General features: G+C 58.1%; 9 protein-coding genes across 9 annotated transcripts; 4 read left to right on the top strand and 5 right to left on the bottom strand.

Moving 5' to 3' along the window:
* Positions 1 to 2: 2 nt before the first annotated feature.
* TRAVEDRAFT_41863 (uncharacterized protein) lies at positions 3 to 1864 on the bottom strand (the record flags this gene model as incomplete). Its single annotated transcript, XM_008033965.1, has 7 exons — positions 3 to 986; positions 1038 to 1187; positions 1242 to 1286; positions 1340 to 1372; positions 1431 to 1547; positions 1579 to 1680; positions 1748 to 1864. The coding sequence occupies 7 exons, from the start codon at positions 1862 to 1864 to the stop codon at positions 3 to 5; spliced, it is 1548 nt and encodes a 515-aa protein (XP_008032156.1).
* A 657-nt stretch (positions 1865 to 2521) lies between these two features.
* On the top strand, positions 2522 to 4907 carry TRAVEDRAFT_68253 (serine carboxypeptidase; the record flags this gene model as incomplete). The annotated part of the gene is made up of 12 exons (XM_008034721.1): positions 2522 to 2799; positions 2896 to 3044; positions 3101 to 3231; positions 3298 to 3408; positions 3475 to 3574; positions 3624 to 3714; positions 3772 to 3908; positions 3968 to 3998; positions 4067 to 4111; positions 4171 to 4390; positions 4478 to 4636; positions 4701 to 4907. The coding sequence occupies 12 exons, from the start codon at positions 2522 to 2524 to the stop codon at positions 4767 to 4769; spliced, it is 1521 nt and encodes a 506-aa protein (XP_008032912.1). The 3' UTR covers positions 4770 to 4907.
* A 176-nt stretch (positions 4908 to 5083) lies between these two features.
* Positions 5084 to 6466, bottom strand: TRAVEDRAFT_41861 (uncharacterized protein; the record flags this gene model as incomplete). The annotated part of the gene is made up of 4 exons (XM_008033964.1): positions 5084 to 5781; positions 5846 to 6029; positions 6090 to 6297; positions 6357 to 6466. The coding sequence occupies 4 exons, from the start codon at positions 6464 to 6466 to the stop codon at positions 5084 to 5086; spliced, it is 1200 nt and encodes a 399-aa protein (XP_008032155.1).
* A 674-nt stretch (positions 6467 to 7140) lies between these two features.
* TRAVEDRAFT_109366 (uncharacterized protein) lies at positions 7141 to 7581 on the top strand (the record flags this gene model as incomplete). The annotated part of the gene is made up of 1 exon (XM_008034720.1): positions 7141 to 7581. A coding segment is annotated over one exon (441 nt), but the record flags the coding sequence as incomplete, so codon positions are not given.
* Positions 7582 to 7662: 81 nt separating this feature from the next.
* Positions 7663 to 11726, bottom strand: TRAVEDRAFT_158728 (tethering complex subunit PEP3). Its single transcript, XM_008034719.1, has 12 exons — positions 11630 to 11726; positions 11447 to 11568; positions 10709 to 11396; positions 10546 to 10650; positions 10245 to 10495; positions 10024 to 10191; positions 9778 to 9975; positions 9554 to 9727; positions 9340 to 9501; positions 8690 to 9291; positions 8293 to 8623; positions 7663 to 8228 (listed from the first exon to the last, which is right to left on the bottom strand). The coding sequence occupies exons 1-12, from the start codon at positions 11640 to 11642 to the stop codon at positions 7722 to 7724; spliced, it is 3321 nt and encodes a 1106-aa protein (XP_008032910.1). The 5' UTR covers positions 11643 to 11726; the 3' UTR covers positions 7663 to 7721.
* A 325-nt stretch (positions 11727 to 12051) lies between these two features.
* TRAVEDRAFT_139268 (DUF1740-domain-containing protein) lies at positions 12052 to 15769 on the top strand. Its single transcript, XM_008034718.1, has 8 exons — positions 12052 to 12529; positions 12576 to 12670; positions 12728 to 13451; positions 13501 to 13546; positions 13595 to 14395; positions 14446 to 15246; positions 15306 to 15424; positions 15492 to 15769. Exons 1-8 carry the CDS (start codon positions 12070 to 12072, stop codon positions 15728 to 15730), a joined length of 3285 nt encoding a protein of 1094 aa, XP_008032909.1. The 5' UTR covers positions 12052 to 12069; the 3' UTR covers positions 15731 to 15769.
* A 157-nt stretch (positions 15770 to 15926) lies between these two features.
* On the top strand, positions 15927 to 19350 carry TRAVEDRAFT_139263 (uncharacterized protein). Its single transcript, XM_008034717.1, has 2 exons — positions 15927 to 17953; positions 18018 to 19350. The coding sequence occupies exons 1-2, from the start codon at positions 16099 to 16101 to the stop codon at positions 18941 to 18943; spliced, it is 2781 nt and encodes a 926-aa protein (XP_008032908.1). The 5' UTR covers positions 15927 to 16098; the 3' UTR covers positions 18944 to 19350.
* Positions 19351 to 20318: 968 nt separating this feature from the next.
* TRAVEDRAFT_33228 (uncharacterized protein) lies at positions 20319 to 22119 on the bottom strand (the record flags this gene model as incomplete). Its single annotated transcript, XM_008033785.1, has 2 exons — positions 20319 to 22000; positions 22059 to 22119. The coding sequence occupies 2 exons, from the start codon at positions 22117 to 22119 to the stop codon at positions 20319 to 20321; spliced, it is 1743 nt and encodes a 580-aa protein (XP_008031976.1).
* TRAVEDRAFT_85987 (uncharacterized protein) lies at positions 22102 to 22464 on the bottom strand (the record flags this gene model as incomplete). The annotated part of the gene is made up of 1 exon (XM_008034716.1): positions 22102 to 22464. A coding segment is annotated over one exon (363 nt), but the record flags the coding sequence as incomplete, so codon positions are not given.
* Between the last annotated feature and the right edge of the window lie 123 nt (positions 22465 to 22587).

Genomic DNA, 22587 nt, shown 5'->3' with positions numbered 1-22587 from the left:
GCTCAGAACAGATGCTCGACGAACCGCGACCTAGACGTGATGCACCCGAGTCCAAGGGTCCCAAAGCGCAAGGAGCTTGAGTCCATGCTTGACGACGGCCGGCGATGGCCACCGATACTGTCGGCAGATGACGTCCCCAACGAGTCATCAGACATCGTGCTTGACGGCGCAGAGGGACGCAGGTCCCGAGACAGAGGACCAGGCAGCAAGAGCCCCAGAGAGACAGACCACAGCGCACGAAGACCAGCCTGCGTCTTTCGCGCAGCCGTCCAAGCCAGAGACCCTCGACGAGCGGATGCAACGCGTTTCGCGGCCGCTATCTGATACCCTAGTCGTGTCGCCCAGGACCCAGTACCAGCAGAGTGCGAGTGCACAAGCGAGACAGAGGCGACGGAAGATGACGCTAAGACCCTGAACGGTAGCTCCTGCTGGAACGAGACGGACGATCCAAGTCCAAGGCCGCGGGTCGAGTGCGGTCGCTCGCTGTTGGCCGGGGCGCCCAGGCGGCCCATGACCGCGCGTATGCTCGCGGTGCTTTCCGCAGGATTGATGTATGGCTCGGTGAGCCAACGCCGCCGTCCGCCGTCGTGTGCCTGGTACCACATCTTGCACGCCAGCCACTGTTTCTCGCACGAGCGGCAGATCACCCCGTCTTCCAGCTGCGCGAGACAGCAGCGATCGCATGCCGGGATCGAGGGGGCGGGGGAAGGCGTAGCAATGGCCGGAAATGACAGAGGATTACTGTCGCGGGTAGGCGTCGTGGCTTCCACATACTTGAATAACGTGATTGGCGAACGCGGACGGAAGACTGGTGATTGCGCTATTTGCGGTGTCGGTAGGGTGAGCATGAGTGATGGTAGCTGTGATGGTGCAGCGAGGAGACCTGGAGAGGCTTCCGTAATTGGCAAGGCCGGAACAGAGGCTTGAAGCGTTTGGTATTTCCCCGCAATAGACCCGGCGGTCGGATAGCAACGTGCCTCAGGGCCCTAGTTTTATTGTCAGATGAGGCAAGCGAGGCAACGGCGATTAAAACATACCATAGCGATACCGATGAAGACTGCGCCCGAGCTTTCGTCGACGAACTGCGGCACAGCAGCACTCCCCAATCCGCTGAGGCTAGTCATGTGCGAGATAGCAGTGTGGTATTCGCTCAGCGCGAAAGAATCCTCGCCCACGGGGGAGTACGCCTGGCATAGATCAGTGCTGTTCATGCATGTGTCGAGCGAAGACGAGCGACGTACGCGACCAAAGTCCTCGGATTCCGACCCGTATTCGTCGTCCACGACCTGTATACACTCGCTAAGCGTCGTACCGGACGAGCAGAATCAAAGTGGTTTACGTTCAGCGCAACAACAGCACGCCCGCCGATCCTCTGCCAGGGCCGTAAACAATGTGTTCGAGATTCGGTCGTGTGCGCAAAGTCCGCCCACCTTCAGCTTCCTAACAGACTTCAGGGTTTTGCCGCCGGCCTGGGAGTTCGGCACCGGTGCTCCCCCTTCGACCTCGTCCGGGATGGCCGAGCACACCTGCTGCTCCACTGTGCAGCCCTGGAAACGTGAGGATGGACTGAATGCGTACCTCCTGTGTCGCGACCATGACCTGAAGTTGCCCCAGCTCATTTGGCCTCGTTGTGCCAGGGTGGCGGCGGCGGAACTTCGGGTCTGCGCGTGCGGGGACTTCCTAGGGAGCCAAGACCATTCAGCCCCGCCAGGCGGCTACGGTCAGTAGAGGCTTCTACAACACTCACTGGGCGCGCTGTAATGATGTTATGAACGAACCAGGACGATTTCTGTCGGAGACCCTGCACCAGGCAGGCACCTCTCCGCACGAGCCGAGTCCCGCTCGACTGCAGGATGCGCACCATGATGCAAGGATGTGAGTAGTGTGTTGTCAAGAAGTAGTATGAGTTTGAATTGTCGTGTAGCAGTGGTTATCCGAGCCAGACGTTCGCGGTAGGCAAGCTGACGGTGACGGTGGTGAGAAGACAAGAAGGGAACACAGTCCAGGAACGCCACAATCACAGCCGACGCGTGTCGGGCGTCTCGGACCGGCACCCCCGGTGTCCACGGCCAGGCGGTGAGTATGTTCAGATCTCGTTCACTTGTCCGAAACGTGCACGATCGGCTTCTGAACACATCCCAGCGTCGCGGCGGTGTCGGCGGTGTCCAAGGTGCGCACAAGACTACGTCCTTCAGTGGGAGGTTACGGCCCGTAAACCCTCTACTAGTACAGGCAGCTTATAAATTATTGACGATCCAGACCCACTCCTTGACTTGACCTGTGTTCGACCCTGAGAGCCGTCCAACTCCCAAGGCCCCCGCAGGAGATAGTATCATTATTTGGTATTGTTCGTGAATTTCAATCACGTAAAGACTTGCTGCGGCTGCGTGCTGACTGCGGGTGCACTTGATCTTAGACCTGACTCAAACTCACCCCCCAGTTCAAATATCGGGCCCTCTCAGCCGACGCAAGTAATCTCCTCGGACGTCTTCTTGCATTCGACGAGGTACAGGTCTCCGGCATGGGCTTCGCATTTAGGTCCCTCCTGCTGCTCGCCGCTGCATGTGCCATCGGCGTGCGTGCTTCCCAGTACCCTCTCTTCCCAAACCAAGGCCGTGTCGAGCCGGCACGCTCAGGGAAATCATACGATCCCTATGAACCCTACGATGCGGGCCTCTTCACCCCAGTCTCTGATCTGCGCTCAATCTCCGCCTCGGATTATACCACTCTCACGCATCCCCAATTTCCGAAGCACAGCGTGCGGATCAAGGAGTCTCAGTTCTGCGACGGTACAGTGCAGTATGCCACCTGTTCTTCTCGCCGCCATGCCGTTTGTGATCACCTGTGTTGCGGATGGCGTGATGCCGTGTAACCTGCCGCTAATTCATCGTGCAGGTCTTACACCGGGTACATCGACGTGGAGGCTCGACACCTCTTCTTCTACTTTTTTGAGAGTCGTCGGGATCCCGACGCCGACGATGTCGTTTTCTGGACCAACGGCGGTCCTGGCGGTTCCTCAGCTTTCGGTCTCTTCATGGAGCTCGGTCAGCCGCTTCGTCCGCTATCTTGTTTACTTTTTCCATCGCTGACGACGTTACAGGTCCTTGCAGAGTGACGAGCCCGAACACTACGGAGCGCTTTGAGTACGCCTGGAACGAAAATGCCAACGTGTTCTTCGTCGACCAGCCCGTCGGTGTCGGTTTTTCATATGCGGATTACGGGGAGCAAGTAGTGAGTTGTTTAAATGCCACTGTACTAGCCGGTTCAGCAAGTCCTAAGACCCCGTCGATCCTCCAGAGTACGACTGCCGACGCAGCCGTCGACATTGCTTCTTTCGTCGCTATTTTCTTCGAGCACTTTCCGAAGTTCAAGGGACGCCCGTTCCATATGGCGGGCGAGTCATACGGCGTAAGTTTGCAGTAGACCGCCAGATCGGTAACGTCTCGTTCATGTTCTCAACTTTCCGAACGACAGGGCCGCTACATTCCGGTGTTTGCGTCAACTGTGTACGACCAAAACGCACGGCTGATCGACGCAGGCCTGACGCCTGTCAATCTCTCCTCTATCATGATAGGTTCGTTCACGTTCACAACCTCGAAGAAATTCCGCTCAGTGTATTTCAGGAAATGGGTGCACCGATATGATGAGCATGGCACAGTCATACTACGACGTGCAGTGCGAAGGGCACGGTTTTCCTTTCGTGACGAGCATTTCGTGCGTATCTAGTATACTGCCTCAATATCATCCATGTGACTCAAATTATATCTGCAGGGAATGCGTTCGGCTTAAACAGTTGTACCCACGCTGCGCACAACGTCTGCAGGTATCATGCAAGGACACTTTGGACGACATTGACTGCCGCTCGGCATTCGAATTCTGCGAAGATTCGTTCACCGGACTTTTTGAGAGTGAGCTCGCGTATATATGTGCTAATCAACTGCATCTTGCTGACGGAACCCGCACACAGAGGTGAACGCTTATGATGCAGCGAGGCCTTGGTGAGTTACCCCGGTCCCTGTTCACACGTGGATTGAATTAAACCGCTATCACCGTTCATTTTGGCCAGTGCCGATACTCCGGGAGACATCATCGCCTGCTACCCCGAGCTGAAGTAAGACTGCCCAGTGTAGAGCTGTCATCGATGCGGACCCTTTACTCACGACCTCACAGATATGTGCAAGAATATCTCAACAACGCGCATATACAGTCGCTCCTCGGCGTTGACCCAGCTGCCGTGAACTACAGCTGGGTCAATATGGAACTCAACGGCCGCTTCGATCGGCACTCCGACTACTGGTCCTTCCAGGCAGAGCACCACGTCGCGGCCCTCCTAGAGCGCGGCGTACGTGCCCTAATATATGTGGGCGCCACGGACTGGATATGCAATTGGGTGCGTGAGCATTTCCTTGCGCACAGCGCCCGTGGTCATTGCGGGCGCACTGCGACTGCGGTTCTGACGTGGATTGATGTTGCGCAGGTCGGCAATGAGCGCATGACGCTTGGGCTGGAATGGACCGGGCAAGAGTCGTATCGAAACGAGCACCTGCGCGAGTGGCTGGTGGACGGCGAGGTCGCGGGCAAGGTGCGAGCTGGCGGCGGGCTCACGTTTGCTACCATCGACGGTGCTGGGCATATGGTGCGTTATCTCCCTATCGGCCCTTCCAGTGTAAATTGACATCTTTGACGCATTCTCTGTGTAGACTCCATATGACAAGCCGGTCCAGTCGCTCGAGCTGGCAAACCGCTGGTTGGCGGGACAAGAGCTATGATAGCGGTGACAGCAGTATTTGTGAACACATCTTTGCATCCAGATACAGTTCATCTTCATATTCGCAGCTGTATCATCTTTTATTCTGCATTGTTTATTGTCTGTGAATATGTGCAGAGGAGTGGACGGTGTGTTACCGAAACAAGGACGATAACTTCAAGATTACCATTGCGTTCAGTTTGTAAAACGTCGGAGTGCACGATCTCCGCTCCCACATTTCAAATTTCATGAACAAATTACTCTGTGACGCGAACATATATATGATTCTAAACCGCGGCGATGCTAAAACTCTATACTAAACAACAAAATACATCTTTACCCGGAGAGTTCCCTCGCCTTCGTCTTGAACGCCTCCTTTACCATCAACCATTCTATCGTGGTGAGCCCCCCGGCCTGTAGCACGACCCCGACTTCGTCCCACGCATCCGGCAGAGTGCAGATCAAGTCCAGATCCTCTTTGGTGACGAGACCCATTTTGTAAAAGAGAGGGGCGGCATCTCCCATTGGGCGGCGAAGGCGACCGAGGAAGCTCCGGACGGCGGTGGGCCTCTCAGGAAGATGTTGAACCGGGGAATGCGACGATGACGCTAGAGGGTTGCTTTGAGCGAGAGCGTAGCGTGAATTATCGGCGGATACAGACAAGGCATCATCCGGGTCGGACTTGAATCTGACAGCGACGGTCCGGGACACAGGTGCAGTATTCGCTAGCGTGTGGCCGGACGACTTTGACGAGCATGAAGCACTCCTCGTAAGAGTCGGCAGAGAAGAGGAACAACCAGAGCTAGAGGGAACCAAGCCGACCGGCGCACAGGGCACGTAAGGAGCCTCAACTGGAGACCAGATCGCCGGGCGCAGGACGGGCGGGAACCAGAGGACTTGCTCCAAAGTAGTACCAGGATTTGCAGGAGGTCCGGGAGTATCGGTCTTCTGACGCTGAGCCTGAGCCCCCAAGATACCGCCACTAGATGACGACGAAGATTGGTCAACGTCGGGGCTGCAAACGTCGTTGCTACCTATTTCAATGGCACGCATGGTAAAGAAAAAAATCCTGGGCTATAGAGAAGCATATACACGCACCATCTGGGACGTTCCCCTCAGTATGTTCGGTATCCATGTCCGCACACGCCGCCGAAGGGCTTTTGTGAGAATTGCGTGGAAGACTGGGCGACGGCGGAACATTCTCCGCTTCTTCGTTCTCCGATTTCGTGGATGATAGCGAGCGATACTGCGCGTAGCCTGCGCACTTTTTAAAAATATGACTCTGGACGACGGGGACGTCAGTCATTTTCTCTCGGCATCACTCAAGGACACGGCCACTCACGCGAATCGGTGTGGCCATGGCCCACGACTTGTCACACTTGGGGCAGTGAAAAAGCGTAGTGACGGGGTTGCGTCGCAAGATAAAGCCTGCTTCTGGGTGACCTTTGAAGTAAATTTTGGTGTGCTGCTGGTGGGCGGTGCGCTTGTGGTAGTTGGCGGACTTATGGGATGTGCCGCAGCAGAAGAGAGGCTCTTTGGCTTCCTTGGGCCTGTAGCGGGAGGCATCACGCATCAGTGCCAGAAGACTGACGGCGATGCGCATACTCACATTTTGCTAGGTTTTGGGACGAGGTGCGGTTGGAGAACGGTGGGGGGAGCTTGAGCTGTACGAGACCCGGAGCGCGTCCCGAGGGAGTTTATATCTCGGCGGAAGCGCATATGACAGCTTGTACGCCTGTGTCAACTGTGTGGCATACGATCGGAGCTGTTCTGGTGTTTCAATGCCGCATTTGTGCAACGACCCGTACAAATGCACCACCCTCGTAGCTTGTCACAGAAGTCAGCCAGGGCTCGGGACGGGATCGTCGGCGTCGGAATCCGAAAGACCTCGCGCTACTCGCTCTGCTGCTCGAGCTACGCTGTAATCTGGGAAGAAAGCACCGCACAGAGCGAGACAGAATACTGAGAGCAACAACATGGCGATGTCGATTGCCAGAGGAAGGAGAAAGCGGGAAAGTGCAAGATGTCCCAGAGTAGACAAGAAGCGGCGTCGACGTTCGGCGGGCACGACGGCGTAACTCCTACCCTTGTGGCGGAGCTCACGCGCTAGTCTTAGTATATATGCGCCATCGTATCTTGCGACGCACACAATTGTTCATGATGCGCTGTCTGCTTTGGTGACACTTGCTTCGGGGTGCGTGCACAGAAGTGAGAGGAAGGTTCAAGACGCTCACCATGCTCCTTTCTCTGCCACCCGGGAGAGCGGCCCGCTCATTTCGATCACTTCGCAGACGGATCCAAGTTTGCAGCGCGAGCGTGGAGTACGACCGCCATCTCGAGCTCAACGCAGACTCCAGCCTTTCGCCAAACTGGCTGAGCATCGTGCCCCGGACTACTATGCTCTCCTCGCCGTCTCGCCCTCCGCATCGCCCGCGGACATTAAGGCAGCCTACCATCGCGCCCTCCTAGCCTCTCATCCCGACAAGCGCGACTCCACTGCCGCACCGAACTCTGCAGATATCGGGCTGCTGAAGCAGGCGTTCCATACCCTCCATACGCCTTCTCTGCGCCAGGAATACGACAGGCTGAGAGCATCGTCGGACTCACCTGGTGGACCACGCCCGGCTCAGGTCATCTCGCTCGAGGAGTTCGATGAGGGGGAAGACGGGGAGGCGACCATCTGGGTGTATCCGTGTCGGTGCGGAGGGCGGTATGTCGCAACGGAGGAGATGCTCGATGCCGGACAGCATTTGGTGGGATGTACGAGTTGCTCGGAGGTGGTCTGGGCGGGCTATGAGTTAGTCGACACTACGGAAAATCCGAAAATTAGATGAAGAAATCCTGCATTACGACGTAGGCTTCTGAGGCACGCATGGCTCAAACAGCCGCACTCAGCGCAGACGTGCGGACAGGGATGATTATGGCCGTGTGGCAGGTATCATACGACGGGCCTAGATCCAGCATACACCAAAGCTCACAAATCCCAACTCGCGTCCACCTCGCCATGCTGCACAAACGGCTTGTCCAGCCCAGCAACGACGCTCTCGCACATCGGGCAGTTCGCCGCGAGCACGTCCTCGAGCTCCTTGCGCATGCGCTCCGCCTTCTCCGCGTCCTTCTCGCCCGCGTCCCGCTTCGCGCCCCCGCCCAGCCCGATACCCGGGATCCACCCCACTGGCGCGGTGACGAGGCTGGCGAGCGCATCTGGCATGATCAGGTCGCGCAGACGGTCTCCCGCGGACAGCATGCTTCGCCCGAACGCGTTCGCGCCGCGGGCGCCGGGGACTAGTGCCTGCGCGCCGAAGTTGGCGGACAGCAGGGTGCGTTGTGAGGGAGCGTGGGCATGACGGCTGGCGGGAATGAGGGACGGGTTGGCGATAGTCGAACGGTCGATGACGCCGGTTGTGTGCGACGTCTTCATGAGCTCGGTTTGGAGTGCGAGGATGCGTCGAAGCGCATGTGCGGGCAGGAACTCCTTCGTCTGTGATAGCATGGTTCGTCAGTCCACTGGCAGAACAATGGAACACAGCATGTAGGTTACGCACCAAGCCGATGAGACAGTCAGCGTGGAATGTGTGGTGGCACGGGAACACGTAGAATTGGCGTGTCATGAGCGCGAGCGCGCAGGACGAGCAGCGCTCCTGCGCGTCGAAGGCGATGAAGCGTTTCTGGAGCGCAGCGATGTCCTGCTTGATCGCCTCCGCGTTGTGCGTTGCCTCGTCCATCTCAGCCTTCAGCGCGTCGATGTGCGCTGAATAGCCTTCGAGGGCGGTGCAGATCTCGTCCTTGAAGTCGTCGATCACGACGAAGTCGGGGAAGAACGGCAGGATGTCCTCGATCTTGAGCAGCTCGGTGTTCTCGAGGAACCGCATCGCCCTATGCCGTTCAGTCAGTGTATGCAGCAAAATAGGAAGCAGACGCGCAGAGGAGTCTGCGACTTACATCTTGATATCCTGCTTGTCTTGCACAACATACTTCGCGATCTTCAGCCAAAGCTTCTTCCTTAGCTGGTCGTCGTCCTCGGGCATATCCGCGTTGATCTTTGCAAGCTCCAGGTCACCCTTTTCGAGTGCGAGGTCCACGCTGTTCTCCCACAGACCCATCTTGGAGTAGATGTGCACACACGGTTGTGTGCGGCCGCCCTGCTTGCATAGCCGAAGAGCGTAGTCCAAGTCGTAGTAGGGCTTGCCTGTGAGTGGATCCGACGGGGCAGTCGAGAGGAAGCGGAGGAGCGGTCCATCGTCTTCTGGGTGGTCGGCCGATGTCGATGAACTGGCCAAGGTGAGTGGTGTCGACGCGTAGAAGGTGATCATAAGATTGTGGATGGTCGGCGAGGTGTTGCCTTGTTCGAAAATGACGTGGTTCAGGTATCGCACGGCGTGGTTCGGTGATAGTGGGTCTCGGGGTGCGTGCTGCATCCTGAGAAGAGCTGGTACGAGACGAAGGGGATCCAACGCGCGCTGCCGCAGCCACGAGTCGACGGTCTCCTTTGGTGCATGTCGCATCAGTACCGGTGCAAACCGATAGTACAGCTCCAGGTTTGACTGCATAAATGGTCAGATAGGAATCGTGGCACATCCGGATAGACTGACCTGTCGGTTGATCACATCAATAGCCTTCGTCCATTCCTCCTCCATGACCCAGTGCTCAACTACGCGTTCGTAGTCGCCGATCACCGTGGCATAATGGAGGTACATGTCCGTCCGCCCATGACCTTGGATCAGCTCGTATACGGTCCGCGAATCGAGGTTCGCCTGTGCGTCGCGGATCAGTGTATCGTTCAATGTCGACTATGAGTCGCCATACCTTGTACGTCTCGAAGAAATGCTGTAGATCGTCCTCGAGGATGGCTCGTTCCGCGAGGAGATTGTCCACATCCTGCGACACAGATTCAGACGCAACCAGGTCGTCGAGCTCGTTGCATTTGCTGAGATAAAACTCTACTAGCCATGTGGCTAGCATCATCCGTTGCGAGAGATCCTGCGTGCTGTAAGTAAGCCGAAGTCACCTAAGTCGTAGGAATTTCTTACCGTTCTCCGTGTGCGCTCAAGGCGTGAAATGAGATATGAGCGTAAGGCATCCCGCTCCCCGGCATCCAAGAACTTCAGCGTGACCTCCTCGAACGGCACGGAGCATTGTGCGTAACACTGCGCTGCCTGGAAGTACCTCCCCTCGTTGAAGAACGCCTTCGCTTGCGCCGAAGTGATCTGGTCCCGCTGGCTTGCGCTCTGCTAGGATGTCAGACTATGCTGCCCAACTAGTCGTTTGGCACATACGTTTGCGTACTGTAGAGCAGCATCAAATCTGCCCTTCTCCAGGTAGATCTTCCAAACGTCACGATGCTCGTTGCTCACACCGACTTCCCATATTGCTTGGTCGGTGTACACCCAGTAGGTTTGTCGGACAGGGTCTGAGGTCAGGCCACGAACTTGTTCATTGGGTTTCTACGTGATGAAGTCAGTCCGCTGAAAAGGTTAGAGGGGCTAGAGATGCGCACCAATGGTAGCAGCTCTTCGTACGCAAGCTGCTCATTCAGATTTGAGATTCCCAAAACACGGTCCCGATAGAGCAGTAGGAAGTGGAACTCGGTCAACGCCATAGAGATAGGAACATTGCTGGCCAGAGCATTCCGATTTGACGGAGACAGCGACGGCGAGGCAACTGAAGGATATGGGAGCAGCTGGGCGCCGTCGATGAGATCGTCCGTCTTTAACTCGAAGTCCAAGCCACCATGGTAAATACCGGCAGCTACGATACTTTAGTGGGGAGTTACGGGGTATATCATCAGAGCAACCCACCGTTCATCCAAGCCACGATATTTGGCAGCGAGTACGCTTGGTCCGCATTGGGGCTATATACATGTAGCTCGGAGTAGTCGATGTTGCCGGGGAGTTCCACAATCTCTTCGAGACGTCAGCTGCGTTGTTCCATGGTATTGCATGTGCCTGTGGACCGACTCACTCGGTGCAGTATCTCGGTAGCTCCCAAACAACGCAGAGAAGACTCGCCCGCCTTCATCAGAGCGCCTGTCGGGAATACCTACAAACTGGTATATACGCGTCGCAGTAGTTACCAAGACCAAAGCGTTCTTGGGGTCGAGCGAGGGGAACATGTCGAACTTCAAGCCAGTCACTGGGTGGCGTTCCGGAAGGGTGAACACTGGCTGGAGGTACCTCTCTTGGGATTTGAAGAAGTCCTCCTCCGCGTCCAGAACAGCTTCGTATATCGTCCCATTCCTCCCTCCGACCAGGAACTCTCGCGTGGAGGTTGAATGGGATGAGGACAGAAGGGCGGCCTTGTTCCAGGCGACGCTCTCAATGACCATCTTGAACCCCTTGAGCTGCTTCGGCTTCTTCCACCCACGATAGAAGTACCAATTCTCGCCTTGCATTGACGTAACGAGCAAGTGTCGTCCTGAGGGATCAAGGAATAGCTTGTATATGCTGAATTCGGTCGGCTTCCGGGGTATTTGTATGCGAATGAACTGCTCTGCGCGAGAGAGCTCAATTTCGATGATGAGGTTGTTGGCGAGCCCCATGTAGAGTGAGTCGGAGGAGACGACGAGGGATACCAAAGGTGCGGAGAGTGGACATTGCACCTCTCCGAGCTGGAATATTGGAGCTGCGGGCGGCGCTACCTCTGCTGGGTCCTACAACGCTAGGTTAAGAGAGCCCTGTATAATACGCACATCCCACTCACTTGGAAGACGTCTGCGCGGTTGTCATCCTGATCGTATGGGGAGGGCTCAAAGCCCTCGTACTGGACTGCTGGGAGGGAGCCACGATTGCGAGCGGAGTCCGGCGCCGAAGCGTGTTCTACATCTGTCCACCGCGTTTATGAGCCTTCCAGGTTTCCTTCGCATACACTCGCGGTCATACTAACAGTCATCAAACATAGTGCAAGCTCAAGCTCAAGGGTCGAGTGGCAGGAGAGTTGTGGTCCGCTAGCCAGTGTCCTTTTGTTGTGTGTGGTACGGAGCAAGAGAGGGCGTCCGTTGATGTTCTGACAGAAGCCTCCAGCGCCGTAGTTTGTCCAGCAGATTAGAGGGATAGTGCCGCCAGCCCGCAGCCTCGCGAAGGTGAGTGTGTACGCGGCGAGTCGCAGCACTGGGCAAGCAGACGCGCCTCGAATTACGCGCCCATGATGCTCGTAGCACGTGGCTAGCCGGCTGAGCGCTAACCCACACTTCGCCGTGATCGCGCTAAGGGCCTCGCGTCTGTCTTGAACGGAGGCGTAGCCTTGAGTTACACACCCACCACTCACGCTCTGCTGTCGACACGCAATACGTGCGGCTGCTTGTGTTGCAGCTTTGAGCCAAAATTATGTCGGCACCATCGTTCTCCTCTTTCCCCGCATTCAACACATTTCCCGATCTCGACCCTGGACCCAGCACCCGCACATCGACCTCGAAGGAGGACAAGCGCAAGGATGATGACAAGAAGCACCATAAGAAGAGCAAACGGGATGATGGAGGCCTTGACTCGGATGGAGATCGTAAGAAGAAGAGGCATAGGCATGACAAGCATAGGCGGGAGGACAGGACGGAAGTCCGTGACAAGTATAAACGAAGGAGTCGATCTCCAGCGAGACATAAAGGCTATGGCGGCAGCGACGACGAACGCGGGAAAGACGTAGAAGACCGCAAGCACCGTCATGATGACCCTCAGGTCTCGGGCGTGAAGCAGGGTTTAGTATACTTCACAGACCGAAAGGGCGACTTGCTGAACGTGCGGTACGGCGGCTTGCATGCCGGGGACATTCCCAAGCACCGTCTGGTGGACAGTGAGTACAGAACTCCTCCTCGCAGCGACAACTAACGAAACGTAAGGGGGGCGGAAGGTTCTCGGGTTGAGTCCCGGTCTCTGTGTCCTCCACCGCGGGCGCGGAGGCGTCGAAGTCGGGTTGCCTGGAGGCAGGCGCAGGGTGCGTTTCACAGCTGTTATGCCAGGTTTCGGCCTCTGACATACGGTACATGTGCAGATGCCCGAGCTCACCGATTCCAGCGTGCGCCGCATGCTTGCCTCGGCGCCCACTCATAGGCTACTGGCTTCGGCAGAGAACAAATTCAAGTACGAAGAAGAGGACGGCTTCTTGCGCATTGCCACGAACCGGCCACGGAAAGACGAGCAGTCCTACCGGGAAATCGAGCTCACGAAGCAGCGCGACCCGGACTCCGACCAGTCCGAATCTTCCGAAGAGAGCGCGAGCTCTGCCGACGAATCGGACACGACGCCCTTGACGTCGTTGCAGATGACACTCAAGGGCCTCGAGGAGAGGCTTACCGCGAAGCCGGATGACGTTCCTGCATGGCTCTCCCTACTGGCGCATACCCTCACTACGGTTCCGAGCACGACGAAGAACGCGTCGAGAGCACGCGCAGAAATCACCATATCTGTGCTCTCGCGCGCATTGTCCGCGCATCCAGCCAATGCTCGCTCCAAGACTTTGCGTTTGAGGTACATGAAGGCAGGGGAAGAGCTCTGGCAAGGCGGCAAGCTCAAGGAGGAATGGGAAGACGCTGTTCAAGTCAACGATATCGAGATTTGGATGGCTTGGCTGGACTGGAGAGTGCGCACAACGAACAGCATTCTCACGAGCATGGTGGATGACTCCGCCAGAGTCTTGCGTGCGCTGACGTCCAATCAAGACGAAGTTGGGCCACTCAGAGTGTTTTGGAGGGTTGCCGTTGCCCTAAGAGATGCAGGTTAGTCTGGTCGTCGAGCATGACGACCTGTTGTACTAACGTCAAACAGGATACGTGGAACGCGCCAACGCACTATTCCAAGCGCAGGCCGAATTGTAAGAGTACATGTTCCGCAATCGATGACTTGCTCATGATCACCGCAGGTTGTACCACACGCCCTCTGCCCTATCTGGCAAGTCATTCGAAGACCAGCTGAATAGTCTCGAAGAGTTCTGGGACTCCGAAGTACCGCGCGCAGGCGACCCAGGTGCTACAGGTTGGGCGACCTGGGAAGCTTCCAACCGTCCTGATCTATCACCCCCGCCATCTACCAAGCTTCCAGACCTCGACTCCCGAATCTCCGATCCATACTCGAAATGGGCTGCATCAGAAGCCCTCGCAGACCGTATCCGTGTGCTCTCCTTGCGCTCCACCGACGATGAGGACAGTGAAGATCCATACGCCGTCGTTCTCTTCTCCGACATCCGGTCCTTTCTCGTGCCTGTGCGCTCCGAGCACGCGAAGGAAATCTTCCGCCGAGTCTGGCTTGAATTCGTGGGGCTGCACGTCCCCGGCTTCCTTGTGTCTCTCTCGGAGCGCCCTACGGAGAATGCGGACGACCGTTGGGCTTACACGCATCTTGCGACCTCGTCGTACCTCACTTCTATCTTCCCTGCGGATACTGCCGCGAAACGGATCACTGCGGATGCCCATGCAGGAGTACTGGTGGGGCACGAACGGGAGTACGGGAGCGGCTTTGGCCCCGTGAAGAGTTGGGGCTATGGCACCATCGAGCCTCTCGATAACCTCGGGCAAGGCCGGTGGACGATGTGGACGAGCGAGGACGTTCAGGGTGTCGATGCAAGTCTCGTCCGTGAGATATTCAAGCAATGCCGGATAGCCCGGGATGCCGTGGAATGGGATATCCTAAACCTCGCATTCGAGGCCGCCATGGATACCAAGGGGTATGTCACCAGCTCGTCTCTCTCGGAACTTATCCTGACCACTTATACAGTGCGCTGAAAGTCTCCAAGGCGCTACTCGGCGGTGCGCGAGATTCACTGCCACACTGGGCGGCACACGCGCGCCTGGAATGCCTCCGCGGCCGCCACGGCGATGCTCGCAAAGTCTACCAGACGGTCCTGACGGCCTCGTCGGAGCACCGTCCCGGCGAGGGCGCCTTGTGGTGGGACTGGGCGCAGATGGAATGGCTGTCCCGTAACGACGACGCGGCGCTGGCGGTCATATTACGGTCTTCTGGAGTAGCGGGCACCGGCGGCATCGCTGTCTTGCGCGCAAAGAGGCACTTTGAGAGCCTCCTGATGACGGAGCTGCTCCGTGCGCATTGGAAGGAACGCGCGCCGTGGATTAAGATCGCGGTACTCCTGGAGCTGTTGACATCGACAGCACAATCGGCGATGACGCTCCTCGATTTCTACCTGAACGCGCTCGAAGACGGGTCGGCGGCACATGAAAGTTTGACTGTGGCGTCGCTCGCACTACTGTACAACCACTCCATCGTCCTCAAGAACCCGTCGCCTCCTGCACTGCTACGAGAGCGCGCGGAACGCGCCATCGAGGAGTACCCGGGCAACACGGCGGTATTGGGCGTCTTCCTTGAAGCAGAGAAAGGGCAGGGTATCTGGGGACGAGTGCGCGCTACGCTAGGAGAGACAGCGGCGGACGGGACCGGGAAGGAGAAGGACCTCGCAAGGCGAGTTGCGGAGGTCTGGGTGGCGGGCTGGGAGAAGGGACGTTGGGAAGCGGAAATTGAGCGCACCCGAGGCGGGCTGTCTGCCGCTGCAGAGGATGAGAGGTGAGTGTGTGCGAGCGCTGTGGGAGAGGCACAGCATGCTGACACGTCGGACTGCTCAGGACGCGGGGGAGCGCGATTTTATGGAAGCTGTTCGTCGCGTTTGAACTACGTGCGGGGCAGCCGGAGCGGGCGAAGAAGGTTCTATTTCGCGCGGTGGGAGAATGTCCGCTGGTAAAAGGTGCGTAATGGACATCCGAAGCCCTCTCCGATACATGCATCACCGTGTTTACGATCTCGGACGATAGAACTGTACCTGCTCGCATTCGGGCCGTTGCGAGCAGCCTTTAGCGCGCGAGAGCTGGATGGGTGGGCGGACACGATGGCGGAGCGGGGAGTGCGGATGCGAGTTGGGCTGGACGAGGCTGTGGGGGAATGGAGGGAGAATGGGGGCGATGTGCGGAGAATTAATGAAGAGGGCGGGGAGGACGAGGACGACGAGATCGAGTCGAGCGCCCGGGAGCTGCGGCGGCTCATGCCGTACTAATGTAATAGGCGCCGGTTGGGTGCTGTATTATTGCGTGTTTGTACAAGGTGTTTGTGCGCCTGGGCCTGATGGCGACCACGAGTGCACGGGCTACTCATCGCTGTTTGCACACTCCCACCGCGTCCCCCGCGCCCTCCCGCTTTTTTCACCCAACCCTCCCGGCACCCGTCTTCAGCCCGGCCTGCAAAGACTGCATCGCCTAGCCTCGCCTTTCTCTCGCCCCGCCTTTTCTGCTGCCCGCCACACATGCTCGGCCAATAAGTCTCTCCGCTCTTTCCCATCTCCTCAACCCTACCGACAGCCCCACCCTAATCTCTGCCCCCCTACTGGCGTAATATTGTGCACTACCTACCCTATTGTCCTCCACCATGACTACTATCCCGGCACCCACAATCGTCCTCCCCAAGGAGGAGTGGGCAGACGCCGACTTCGACTTCCCTGACGGCGACCCCATCCACGCTTCCGACGCAGAGTCCGACAAGGACGACGATGAAGACTGGGACATGGAGATGGATCTAGGCAAGACTGGCGGTGCTAAGGCTCAGCTCGTCCTCCAGGGCATCGCTGCAAGGTCAGGCTCCACCCAGCCCACTCCCCACATGTTCACCATCCGCCCTCCGCTCCCACAATCATCTGCCGACGAAGAGGACGACGAAGGCGTGTCCACTATCAAGGTCGCCGCTCTTCCGAAGCCTCTCGCAGCTGCCAAGCCCCCTCCAAGCCCTATCGACGAGGACTTTGAAGATGGCTTTGCGCTCCCCTCCGACCTCACTACCCTCTCCCTCCGGCCCTTATCCCTCGCACATCGCACGTCCAAGTCATCACTTGAATGGGGTGACAAGGACCAGACCTCCTCGTCGCAATCCTCCGACGCCTACTCCACTCTTGGATTCGCTGATAACTCTCCATCATCCAATTACACATCAGCGTCTCTCCCAGAGACGGAGACGGAGGAGGACGAAGATGAGGAGGATATCCTTGAGGGTCTCGATGTTCCGACGGGTCTCTTCGAGTCAGGACATGGCGCGAAGAAGCTGGGCAAGATCCTCGAGCTGAAGAAGAGGACCGCCTTCGACGACGATCGCGTGAAGGTCGTCAGTCCCGATCCTGAAGACGACTTCGAAATCGGCCTAGTGATCGACAACGAGACCGAACTCAGCCCAAGTCGGCTCCTTCAGAATGCCCAGTCCGTCCTGCGTCCCACCGCCTCTTCTCGGAGCAAGAGCGCCCCACCTCGGCCTCCTACCGCCCTGCGCCCACCATCGCGGGTGAAGGGCGACCGAGCCAAGTCTCCAAACAACCCTCCCGTCTCCTCTATGTCGCAGCTTCGCCGGATAACGTCGCCCATCACACCTCCTTCCCCGCCCTCCTCCAATAGGCCTGCACAGCCCGTACGCTCACAGACATATAGTCAAGCTGTCGCGTCCCCCTCCACTATGACTTTCCTGGCACCTAAACCGGGGAGCTTGCGGGTCCAGAAGTCGCACTCAGTTCTCAAGCCGCCGTCGCCACCTCAGTCGCGCAGGCTAGGGCGGAAGGCGTCCCTCCCGTCGTTATCAGAATCCAGTCAGTCCCAAGCGTCAGGCTCAGGGGTGGATTCTGCGACGGGGAACGGCTTCCCCCTCGCTCGCTACGAGACACCGACGGCGTCGTCAAGAGCGAAAACGGCGCACACTAGCTCCACTACCAGTCGAATGCAAGGCTTGGAGTTCACCGTGCCCCCCACACGCCCGTCGACACCTTCGGCGAATCCAGCGGCCCTCAGACTGACGATGCCAACATCATCGTCACGGATGAAATCCCGCGCCCCCATCTCCAATGTCTTCCCGACTTCAGCAGCGCCCGCTGTACCACTGTTGGCCCGCCCACCGTCATCGGCGCGCTCAACATCACCATTACCCCCACGGCCTCCCTCTGCGACATCGATCAAGTCGGTGAAGTCCCGACACGGCCAGAGCTCGAGCCTACCTATCACAAGTGCGCCAAAGGTGCTGAAGAAGCCCAAACGACAGCGCACGTATGGGGATGGCACAGAGCTCGACGCCTTCGAGGACCTCCCGACGGACCGTGAGCAAGAAGGCAAATATCGAGTGCAGCCAAAAGGATACGGAAACCGTGTCCCCGGCGCCTCGTATCCCAAGCCCTCGTCCCCGGCCGATGCCAGCGCGACAGGAACTATTCGCCGAAGAGCGAAAACGCGGGAGTTCTCAGGAAGCGGACCTGGTGAGTGGCCTTAGCTCAATTGTAACAATAAGCGCTGTGCTTGACGCCCTTTCGCCCCTATCAGAGTCCTCAAAAGCCGCGTCTCTAGTTCCGTCCAAGACGCTGAAACGCACAAACCGGATCGAGTTCCCCTCTAAACCGCCGCCCGAGCCGAGCAAAGCGGAGCGCGATCGCGGGAATACCGCAAATGCAGAGGCTAGTGCAAAGCGGAAGAAGTTGGCCTCCCCCGGGCAGACGAGGCGCAAACCAACACTCATCCGCAACCTGGGTGGCGCAGGCCCAGCGAAAGGTCAGTGTTCGATGCGCATGCGCTTTCGCTTCTTTGCCACAACTGGACGCGCTGACACTCGGCGCCCTGCAGTTGTCGGCGAGATGAAGTGGAATCCGCACACACTCCGCTGGGAGGGCAACGACCAGGCTCTCCGCGACTTCGACGCTGCCTCCGGCACCTCAACACGCCCCGCACTAATCACCCATCTCACCGGCTCTTCTATTGGCTCGCCGGTGGGCTCCTTTGCCTCGGGCGCCCGTGTGGTCGGCAACATGATCTTCGACCCGCAACGCATGTGTTGGATCTCGACCCTCCACCCAGACGAGGAGGAGCCAGATGTGTTCGCGGATCTCGCTGACGACGAGGACGATGACGATTGGGAGGCGCGTGCGGCCACTATCCGCGCCAGCCAACAACTGCAGGGCGGCGCCGCCACCGCCCCCTCCGACCAGTCGTCGAACACGTCGGCATCGCGCGTCGAAGCGCCAAGCCCCGCGCGCAGCCACACACGAAGCATGTCCGAGAGCGAAAGCGACCGCTGCTCGCGTGCTTCCATGGTGTGCGACGTCGACGACTCATTCGTCGAGAAGTGCCGCGCCGCGGAGGAGCGCCACCGGGCGGAGCTCAAGGGCTGGCTCGCTGTCGGCAACGACGTCTTCGCGTCTGCAGACCGCTCGTATCTCTACGAGATCCGCGCGCTCGCCACGCGACAATACTAGCCACATCCCTCGCCCTCCCCTCACCCACCCCCCATCCTGATCCCACCCCTCTCCGCCTTTGTACATTCGCACATATCGCAGAGGTGTACAGGACAATTCCTCGCCCGCAGCATCGCTATGCAACCCGCCTCTCCTCACATGACGACTTGTAATGATCTCTCCCTTCTTTTCGCTTTGTCCATAGGCTCCGCCCGCCTCTCTCGCCTCTTCTCGTCCCGGTTTGCACCTTTTCTGCACTGTTCGATATTGACACCGGCCCCATCCGCATCCCCCCTACCCGCTACCCTCTATCGCCCCTCTTCCCGTTCGCTGTGCATACTTTGCTCCCGTTATCGCTCGCGCCTCTTGATTTGCCGCCTCCGTTGCTGCCGCCTCTCGTTAAAGTACAGTCCCCGTTTTCTCTCAATCTCTCCTCTCTCGATGTGTATGACGCAAAACAATCCATGAATATACATCTATGTTTCCATCTCACACTCTAGTTTGACAAGTTTCCCTTGCGAGGGATGTCCACGCAGCGCTCACGCAGTTCATGGTAAGTTAGGCCGCAGACAAGTATTTGTCATTCGACGAATATACTACCAGCTATCGGGCTGTGCTGTCTGCTACGATACGTATACTAACGGGAAGACTCGGATGAAGACGGAAAACGCCATGGAAACAGTAATAGAGGCACGAGGCGCGGGAACGAGACGACGGGAGACGGAGGTCACTAATACATAGTTCGGGGACGGTACTACTGCTTCACAATACGGAGTCCGGAGGGGTAGATAGAACTCGAGGACGACGCGCGCAGTCCTACAGAGCGGGGGAGCGCGGGCGGGGTTGTCGAAGCCAAGGCGAGTTAGTCAATGGGATAAATAGAGGGGATTCAAGGTGAACGAAGATATACTCGGGGGGAGCGGTAATCAGGAGAAGGAATAGGGCAATCAGGAAGGGGGGAAGGCAAGAAATACGGGGACATCTATAGTAGGTGGTGTTACATAGGAAGGAAACCGCAAGAGAGCGGCTGCATAGCGCGGGCCTCGAGACGGGGACGCCCTCGCCTGCGCGGGGGCCCCGCCTCCAATGGTGATTGCGGCGTCGCTGGTCGCGCCGGAGGCGTGCGTGGGGGATTCAAGAGACGAGGTGCGAGATAACGAGAACGAGGCGAGGACAGGACGGGTGTTGACATAGCGATACGACGACCAAACAGCACAACGGGACGACTGGATCTTCATGGACAGCGACAGCGAGAAACGACGAGCAGCGAAGCATAGTGGGAGCTGGGGATGCGAAAGCGTGTCGGCAGCGGGTGGGAGATCTACGGGCGATGATGCTATAGGATCGGGGGGAAGGGTGGTACGCGGGATGGTGACCTGAAGGCAGCCGACGACGTTCAGTCGCGTCCGCTGATGGTCTTGCGGCGTTTCTTAGGCTGAGCCTCCTCCATCTCGCAATCACCGTCCAGACTGTAAAGGAACTCGTTCCTCGAAGTCTTCCGGCCGATCTTGAACGGGCTCCCCATAGCATCCACCGCGACCTCGCCTTCGTGCGTGTGGCTTGTCCGACGACGCGAAGGTTTCTCCTGGCGGCCGAGGATCTTGTCCATGAGACCAGCCGTGGCGGTCGTCGACGCTTTGTGAGAGCTGGAGCTCCCGCTGGCGCTGCGCTGCCGACCGTGCGAGCCGAAGCGGAACGGAGAGCTGTCGCGACGAGCACTAGCAGTGCTGCCGGAGCTCACCGGGGCTCTATCGCTCCCACTGCTGCTCGGCGCCGAGCTCGTGCTAGAGTTGAGGCTGCTGGCCTCGATACTGCTCGAGCTTTCTCCACGGCGATGGAACTGCTCCTGAACGCGTACGGGTGTTCCGAGCCCGAGGCTGGCCATGTCTGTCTTACGTATAAGGCTCACGGGGTCCTCGACGTGCTCCATGTCTACATCTTCGTCGTCCTCAGGGAAGACGCGCCAGCGGAGCTTCGACATAGAGGATAGCGAACCCCGCGCATGGCCGAAAGACGGGGTGGGAGAACCAAGGCAATCCGAGATACCAGGGGGACCTTCAAGCTTCTTGCGAGTGACTGGGCTGTCGCTCTCGCTGCTCGACGGCGGGTGCGCGGGCGAGGACTCGCCGGCCACATTGGGAGCAGGTGAAAAATGGACATACGCCTGGAACGGATCTTCCACTTCACCACCAGGAGTCGGTAGACTCGCATCCAGCGAGAAGCCTGAGGGTTTCGTAGGAGTGTGCCCAGTCATATGATCCTTCAAGGGCGACGGCCACGCGAAGTGCCCCATTCGAGACATGATGGATGGTGTCTTATCCGGCCTGTCCACGTCCGCGAAAAGCCTCCTAGGAGACGGGAAAAGCATATCGGGCTCCACGTCGCCGTGCAAGTCCAGTAGGGTGAGCCTGCGCTCGGGAGTTTGCTGGGTCGGAGGGCTGAATATACTCCTCTTCTTGCGTTCGCTAGCTGGAACGATGACGATGGGACTGACGTCCAGACCACGCACGTTAGGGCTCGCCTCTCCGCGTACCAACATGCCTAGAGTAAGCTGCCGGACGGCTTGACTCATGGCTGCGCCCGACGTCCTCCAAGGCTGATCGGAAGGCAGACGAGCAGGGGAGTGGCGGAACGCTGGAGTCCGCGTTGGATCGTATGGACTCTCAGGGGGAATAGCCAGCTTGCTCCCAAAAGACTTGCTAGGCGAAAGGCCTGGGGTCTGTGGTGGGGTAGCCCGGAAGAAGAATGCATCGTCTGCGCTGTTCAAGAGGGACTTGTGTTGCCAGCTTTGGAAAAAATTGTCGTCGAAACCATCGGTGGGATCCGTGCGAGCGAGGGCTCCATATAGCTCCTGCGTGAGCGCTGGCTCGCCGAGCGAAGGCGCATCTGCGAGCAGCGGCGAAGCAGGGCTCGGAGGTTCCTGAGGTTCGTGGATACGGGATGGGCCCGCGGTTGGCCCTTGAGTAGACCCCCGGGCTGAGGTGAGCTCCAAAGAAACCGTCCGACGGATAGATTTGTCTCCCGCCTGACTGGTGTTCTTCTCGGTTTCACTCCCCTTGGACGACAGCTTGTTTTCCTCTACGAACATCGCGAGACCATCAGGAGAATGAAGATACAAAAATGAGTTTTCACGCACTATTGGAACTACGACCCCCTCGGCCACCGACCTTTTCCCCGGTTTCGCGACGATTCGCCATGGGGACCTTATGTTTCTCGTAAACATGGCGCCTCCACATGCTCTTCGCGTTTACCCCTGCGTACGTGCGGCGACAGAACGTGCAGCGGAGACGAGGTTCCTCCCCTTCCTTCCAACCGTCCTTGACATCCTTTTTCTTGGCCGGGCACCAGCCCCTGGGCGGCTCCAGCTGAGTGGGGTACGCAACCGAGTTCGGACCGATGAAGTCCTTGACGTCGAGGAACCACTCCGCATTGTTGGCCAGGATTGGGTACGTCAGACCACCCTTGTAGTTCTCCGAGCCAGGGAAATCAGTGAAGGGAGGACGTATGAAGGTTGTACCCGCTTCTCCAGGGACAGGGTCAAGATTGAGCGTGCCATTATTGGGTAGAGAATTGGCTCGGGCAAGTTGGCTCGGACGAGCTGATGCCGACGTGGTGGCGGATCCCTGGGGATGTAGATGAGAGTTGGCGGGGTTGAAGGTGAGGGT

This window comes from Trametes versicolor (assembly GCF_000271585.1).
Source record: "Trametes versicolor FP-101664 SS1 unplaced genomic scaffold TRAVEscaffold_1, whole genome shotgun sequence".
Lineage (NCBI taxonomy): Eukaryota > Fungi > Basidiomycota > Agaricomycetes > Polyporales > Polyporaceae > Trametes > Trametes versicolor.
This window is presented reverse-complemented; position numbering and strand designations above follow the sequence as displayed.